A 7097-nucleotide genomic window follows, 5' to 3' on the forward strand; every position below is an offset into this window, starting at 1 on the left:
TTATACGTACTCACCCTTTTCTTGTGATGATGTGAAATGATAATGTGCCTTATTAAGTTGAAAAGTTTCATCTGTTCACTTAAAGGAAGCACTTCATGGCTTCGCTTTGGCATATCTGAATTGCCAGTATCACTATTCTTGCATTTTGGGGCCATTAAAATAGTGGAAAGGGAGCATATACCGTGTGGGACACTGGACAAAGGGAGGATTCATGTCCGGGGAGGGACAGAGTGGGACATCAAGAGATTGCATCACACTACTCAGAATGACGTACAATTGAAAACTTAAGAACTGTTTATTTCTGGAATTTTCCATTTAACATTTTTGGACCTTGGTTGACTGCAGGTAACTGAAACCATGAAAAGCAAAACCGTGGAGCGGGGAGGAAGACCCTTGTTGTTAAAGCCAATAGGAGCTTGCAGTGTTGTTGAGTTGTGACTGTGTTGCCCCTTTCACTCTACCCTTGGTATCTTTTGTGGCACTTAAAGTGACAGAAACTCTCAATGCAATGTGCGCCAGGATTAACCAGTCACCATGGCATCAGAGCTGTGGTTTAGATGAGGTGGGTCTCAGTTTAAAGCATGTTCATGTCTCTTTTGCCTAGAAATCACCTTTGCTTCACACCTGTTCTTCTTCTTTACCTAGGAAATAGCCTGCTGCCTTAGCTTCCATTTCCTCCCTGTCTCCTTGCTTTTACTTCCTCCTTCCTCCAAGTAGGGGTTTTTCCATTTGTTCCCCTCTCCACACAGATCCATTCTCTGACCCTTAGGCTCCCTTGTTCTTAGGTATCTGGTTGGTTCACCCAATGAGCAGCACAACAGGAGACTGGAGGGTATGAGGGCAGTGAGATGAGCTGTTGGCCTCCTCTGACCCTCCATGGCAGTCTCATGAAGAACCTGGCAGAGGCTGTGTTCCTCTGCAGCCCCGATCCTGGTGGGAGGGGTTCCGCTATGTCTCCAGTGCCACTTCATCTCTGATTTGATTTCCATCTCTTCCCCTCCACAGTCAGGACCTGAGGAAGAAGTGATGGTGTGCTCTTTCACTTCCTGCTTCCTCTCCCAGGCATCTCCTGTGTGTTGAGGGAAGGAAGATAAAAAGGGAAAGGGACAAATTTCTCTTCTCATAACTAGCAATGAGATAGTTTTGGTTTTGTGTGTGTGTGCTAATGTCTCTGGTTAACACTGAGGGCCCACTAAGGCTGTCCCTGGGGGTAAGAGTCCATATGGTGACTCTTCCAGGATGGCCTAGGGTACGCTGTGGTAACAAACCACTCTACATTTGAATAACTTAAATCAGCAAAGGCTGACTTCTCTTTCCTGTTACATGTCCACGACAGGTCAGCCGGAGTTCTGCTTACCGACTCAGGGACTCACACGGATGGGACAGCCTGGTCTCCAACGCTGCCAGACTCTACTAGGGTGGGAGTGCGGGGGGTGGACAAGAGCTAGAAGAAGGTCTTGTATCACACCTGACATTGTGTGGCCAGGAGTAACTTATATTTGCATGTGATTGGCCAGTACTAGTTGTGGACCCCCATTCGACTGGAAAAGGGCCAGAAAGTACAATCTTACCATGTGCCCAGAGAAGGTACTCTGAAATATTTGGGAACAGTGCTGACGGCCACCACAGGGGCACATGTGTGAGTTCTTCAGAGGAGTCAGCATGGCCTCGTTCTCTGTCAAGGGAGATCAGATTCCAGTCTGAAGACCACTGTCCCAGCCCCTTACGTTGTTGGAAGCATACTCCATGGCATCTTGTCTTCGGATCTCCGCTCCCGACAGGCAGCCCCTGGGAGGATGACTGACAAGATGGCTGAAGCCCAGCTGCTAGTTTTTAAAGAAGACTATCGTGGTCAAATACACTTCATATGAAATTTACCAATTTTATCATTTTAAAGTATACAATTCGGTGATATTTAGTACATTCACAGTGTTGTGCAACCATCACTAGTATCTAATTCCAGAGCATTTTCATCACCCCAAAAGGAAACCCTGGGCCCATTAAGCAGTGACTCCCCATTTCCCTCCTCCCTCCAGCCCCTTGCAACCTCTCATCTGCCTTCTGTCGATGAATCTGCCTATTCTGGATATTTCATAAAAGTGGAACCTTCTGTCTTGAAGCGCAGCTGCTTTTTGAGGTGTCCTCAGGACCCACGGGAAGCTCACCCAGCACTGTCATTCCAAATGGTGGCAGCGCAGGTGCTCCAGGCTGCCTCTTCCATCCTGCTGTCACTCCCATTCCCTGTTTCCTGGCTCCCAGGGAGAGCAGCGCCCCGCGGCCTGAGCCGGGAATAGGCAGCCTGCCTCCCTCTTTCAAGTGGCTCAGTCTCTGTGGGTGAATCTCTATGGGAAGCCCTCCCCCACACTGGAGGGGGTGGGAAGAAGGCACGTTCCTGCTGCACAGAGCAGGAAAAGCCACAGCCTCCCTCCCCAGCCCTTTCTGCTAATCACTCCGATTCCCCGCTCCCCAGCAGAAGTGCTTACATAGCTTGAGGTGGGGGTGATTATAGTGGAACCACAGTTAATTAGCCCTGGGGGAGTGTGGCATCTGGCTCCATCCCCCCGCCCCCCCCCTATTCTTTATGTGTTTTTTCACTGCTGTTATTTTCAGCTGTAGAGCCAAGTGCCAAGTCTGCCACAACCAGAAAGGTCCTGTTTGATATCTTCTTACACATCATTTTGATAATGTTCCTCCCCCCACTCAACAACTTTGTACGTCTCTCTATTATCTATTACGAATGGATAAATTCCAAACTCTTGACTTGGCATTCAAGGCTCTCTACAAACTAGTTCCAATTCAGCTTTCTGGTTGCCTCTCTCCCTGCCCCCAGCACAAACCCTGTTCCTTTCGTGCTGGCCTCCTCACTGCCCCCAGAATGCTTTACTCAGTTTGGGTTGGGGTCCTTGACTCTTCCATCCCCACGCGGGATGTGCTTTCTCTCTTCCTGCCTGCTAAGGCTCTTTCCCATTGAGTCCTCTGAGCCTTCCTGGACGCCCAGCCCCCTCTCCCCTCTGAACTCCACAGCCTGGTCAGCACCCTCTAGGCGTGTGTCCTGCCACCTGGTGTGGGTTAGTGACCTCGCATGTTTATATCTCCTGTGCTGGGGGCAGGGTGAGTTGCTGAAGGACTGACTGCAGCCAGCACAAAGGACAACCTGCTGTACCCTCTAGCCTGAGGTGTCCTCTGGAGGGGACGTGAGAAGAGCCAGGCAGGGCTTCTGTGAGCCAAGGCAGCAGAATCCATGTCTCTTCCTGGTTAGTGGGTGGGATGTTAGGAATGTGTGAAGGAGGCCGCTCCGGAGAGCTCAGCCATCTTGTGTGTGTGTGTGTGGGGGACACCTGCCCAGGTCCTGCTGGGATTGGGCGTCTGGAAAAGAGGGTCGTAAATGTTCTGCTGAGGGTTCTTTCAGGATGACCCAGAAGCACATTCGTGTTGTGACCAGGTTTAAACGGAGGGATGAGAAATAGGGAGAGCAGAGCGGGAGCAAGAAAGACAAACTGGGGAGGGAAGATGAGACAGAAACAGAGAGAAAAGGGCAAGGCAGTGTAGGGGAGAAGAGGGGAATGGAGGGGCATAGATTTAGGGACCCCAAACCTTGGGTAAGAAGCAGCAGGATCTCCCTGCTGCTCCCATCTTGCTGAAGGAAGGAAACCCTGTTGAGTGGCTCTCACTATTTTTATATTTTTTTCCCACTCCCATGCCCGGATACACCATCCCTTCCCCCACTCCCACCCCCACTAGTTATCCTCAAATCGCCTGCCTTAATAGGTCAAAAGCAGCCCCAGCCCAGAGTGTATTCCTCCTTGGCAATCTCCTCTTTGTGCTGTGCCTGGCTTTGTTTTTGTGTTTCTGGTTTAGTTTGTTTCAGTGGGAGGGGCTGACTTGTGTCTTGGAGAAATTATTCCGAGCCCTGGAGAAATGCCCAGAGGGAAAGAGCTGTGGCCACATCCTCAGTGCAGCCTGACCTTTCTCAGGGTGGCCTGGAGCTGCCCTGAGACCAGAACTTTCCCTTAGCTGTGCCGGCACCTAGAAGTGGTCATGCCCAGGGTCTGCTGCCCTAGACTCTGCAGGGGCTGGTGTAGTTTGTTTTTGCTTTTTTTTTCCTTTTAGGGTCCTCAACCAGGCCTCCCTAAATCAGGCTGGGCTGGCAGCATTCTGTTTTGACTCACTCTGACTTTTGCAAATCCCTTGCTCCCCTGAAAGTAGAGGCGGAGGTTCCAGGCATAAGGTGTTATCAAGAAGGTTCATAACACTCTGGCCTCTGTGAGGCCTGTGACATGGCTTACGTTCAGTAAGGATGGCGCGCTGTCCTCTTCTGTTGTCTCTGTATTATCTCTGCACTCACTCCCATTCATGAAGACCTTTCACCTGGGCTGCTGCTGCAACTCTCCAAGAAGCCTCCTTGCCTCCGCTCTCCCCTCCAATCCATTCTCTCTGTCGCTGCTGGCTTCATTTTCTTTAAGGCCCTCTCTTGTCATTCCTCTACTCACAAACCATCAGCGCCTTCCATTGCCCATGGAACAAATAACCAGTTTGTGCAAAGTTTTGTGCTTACTCCACAGGGTATGAACCCCATAATCTCTGTCACCCTTCCCTGAGGGCTGGCTTGGAAGCCGGGGGGTGGGATGGGGTGGGGGGAGTAGGGACAATATGCTGGGGGCTCTATAACCTACCTATATCCCATTCCTGGTTCCAGGGGGTGCCAGTGGAGCATTGGTCCCGGGATGATCCTGCCTCATAGCCAAACATCCTTTATACTTGGGGTTCCCTCTTTTCATAGACTTTCTATTAAGCCCTCTAACAATATTTACTTATACGACCTGAAAAAGTGAGGTTCTACGTGAACCTCCAAGTTTGCAGATAACAGTAAGCTGGTGATGGCTAGTTCTTGGCATGCATGCTATCTCACCTCTCCTCCCTTACCCACAGCCGATGTGGCTAATGCACTTTTGCTCAGTAAGCCCAGCTGAGGCCTCAAAAAATCTTTTTAACAACACTCCAGGCAGCCACTACCAATCAATCGAATTTTGCAAGTGAGATGAAATCTATCTGTTATCCCTACATTCATTTCTTCCAGGGAGTAAAATTTTAAGCCGTGTAAGACTGGATATAGGAAAACATGAACAGGTTACTAGAGTGGACCCACAAGTGGCGGGGTGGGGGTGAGGGGTGGGGGCTTACTATTGTGGGATAATCGTATTTTGAGATTTAAACAAAGTGTTTTTTCTCATTTGTTTGTACCCGTAGACCTTCCCTGGATTCAGCTAAAGATTTGGCTTTCATTTTCTTGGTGAATGAACGACTCAGCAAAAATACAAAGTGAAAGCTAAAAGTCTAAACAGACTTTTGAAACTCCTGGCAGAGATGGTAATTCAAGGCAAGAAGAAAAGCTTCAGAGGTTTAAAAGCCTAACTTTTGGACTTTCAAAAGCATAGCTCTTAAGGGGACTCAGGGCACAGAGAACATATGATGAGTTAAAAAAAACAAATGACAACAGGCAAACAGGGAAAAGCTAGTCTAGAGTGGAAGTCAAGGTGGTAAAGGAAGTACTCGAGAGAAGTGGGTCTTTGAGGAGGATTCCCGGGCCCAGCATTCCTTGGGTCAAGGCTGGTGAGGAATGATGGTGTCCCTTGTAGGTTTGGGGAACTGAGAACAGAGGGGGACCTGTGCCTCTCTTTCTTGGGGTGAGCCCAAGAAAGGGTCCAATACAGTATGGAACATGAAGGTCCACAGACAAACCCTCTGAGTTTTTCAAAGCCGAGGGTAGTATGAGACCTTCAGACAGGATCTTATGCTTCTGAGAGTGGCCTGGATGAGACACAGGGAGAAAGCCATAGGAGGAACCAGAACAACATGGCAGAGGACAGTGAGGGTGGGGACCTCTCTGTGATACCAGCATAGTAGATGATGACCTGGAGGACACAGTGACCCCTTCCCCTGACCTATCGGGAACCTTGAGGAAATGAGAATCTACAGGGATCCTGAAATTCCCGAGATGAAATTTCTGCCATTGAGCATACTGGAGCTGAAGAGGGAACTTAAGCTTAATCACAGAAAAGGAAAGAAAGTTACATTGTGGGCACATTTTAGCTGCTATTTATATGCATTACACATAGAAAGACATTCCCCAAACTATAATTATGAGGTGACAGACATTTTCTGGCTCTTGACTGTGGCCTGGGAAGTGTATTGATGGTCGCTTTTACGGAGCTCCCTGCAAGGGTCCCCTGTACCTGGAATACTGGGTGAGGAACTGGTCGCTGTGTTTCAAGAAGGACCTACTGTTTCAGGGAAGATTCAGGATGGCCAGTTCTGAGAGGAGCAGGGACCTTGGCAGGGACAGAGCTGACACGCAGTACAGCTGTGCAGTCGTGACTGTGGCCGAGAATGCACACTGCTGATAGAAAATTTAACCAGAGCCGGCAAGGGTGGGAGCTGGGCCCCATGGATTGTTCGTGAAGTCCTGGAGACTATAGTATATAAACTAGGCCAACTCAATGGGATTGGAGAGAAGAAAAGATAGCACAGCTCACAGAGGATAATATATCTCAGGGCCTGTTAGCCCTGTGAGAATACACAGGTTGGAAATACAGATATTTTAAAGAAGCGATTAGTTTAGGGTGTCTTAACCTTGGCATTATTGGCATTTTAAGTCAGGTAATTCTTTGTTATGGAGGAGAGGACTGTCCTGTACATTGTACCATGTTTAGCAGCATCCCTGGCCTCTGTACTCATTAACTGACAGGAGCACCCTGCCCCCGCCCCACCCCAGTTGTGATAGCCAATAATGTGTTCAGATATTGCCATATGTCTTTGGGCGGGTAAAATCACCCACAATGGAGAACATTGGTTTACTTTAATGTTCCCAAATGATGGATCGATCACAGAATAGGGGTTGTGCAAAAAAAAAAAAAAAAAAGTGGGGTCTGTAGTTAAGGAAGTCTGAGAATGCTGAGTTAAAACAAGCAAAACAGGGCCAGCCGAGTGGCGCGATGGTTAAGAACTCGCTTGGGATGCCAGAGGGCCCCGGTTTGGATCTCACATATGAGGGCCAGTGACACTGCCCTCCACAGCTAAGATGCTGAACAACAGCTCAA

General features: G+C 49.0%; 1 protein-coding gene and 1 long non-coding RNA gene across 5 annotated transcripts; one reads left to right on the top strand and one right to left on the bottom strand.

Annotated features, from left to right (window-relative positions):
• Nucleotides 1-315: 315 nt before the first annotated feature.
• Nucleotides 316-2311, bottom strand: LOC109372860 (uncharacterized). 4 transcript variants are annotated; one of them, XM_019626372.1, is made up of 3 exons: nucleotides 2166-2311; nucleotides 1572-1675; nucleotides 316-1069 (listed from the first exon to the last, which is right to left on the bottom strand). In XM_019626372.1, the coding sequence occupies exons 1-3, from the start codon at nucleotides 2219-2221 to the stop codon at nucleotides 642-644; spliced, it is 588 nt and encodes a 195-aa protein (XP_019481917.1). In that variant the 5' UTR covers nucleotides 2222-2311; the 3' UTR covers nucleotides 316-641. The 4 variants fall into 4 exon arrangements, with proteins under 4 accessions (XP_019481917.1, XP_019481915.1, XP_019481916.1 ...); XM_019626370.1 differs by having other exon boundaries at nucleotides 1572-1823; XM_019626371.1 differs by having other exon boundaries at nucleotides 316-1012; nucleotides 1572-1826.
• An 801-nt stretch (nucleotides 2312-3112) lies between these two features.
• LOC109372857 (uncharacterized) lies at nucleotides 3113-6919 on the top strand. The gene is made up of 2 exons (XR_002122106.1): nucleotides 3113-3254; nucleotides 5248-6919. It is a non-coding gene; the product is annotated as an uncharacterized LOC109372857 (long non-coding RNA).
• The last annotated feature ends 178 nt before the right edge of the window (nucleotides 6920-7097 follow it).

This window comes from Hipposideros armiger, unplaced genomic scaffold (genome assembly GCF_001890085.2).
Source record: "Hipposideros armiger isolate ML-2016 unplaced genomic scaffold, ASM189008v1 scaffold_668, whole genome shotgun sequence".
Lineage (NCBI taxonomy): Eukaryota > Metazoa > Chordata > Mammalia > Chiroptera > Hipposideridae > Hipposideros > Hipposideros armiger.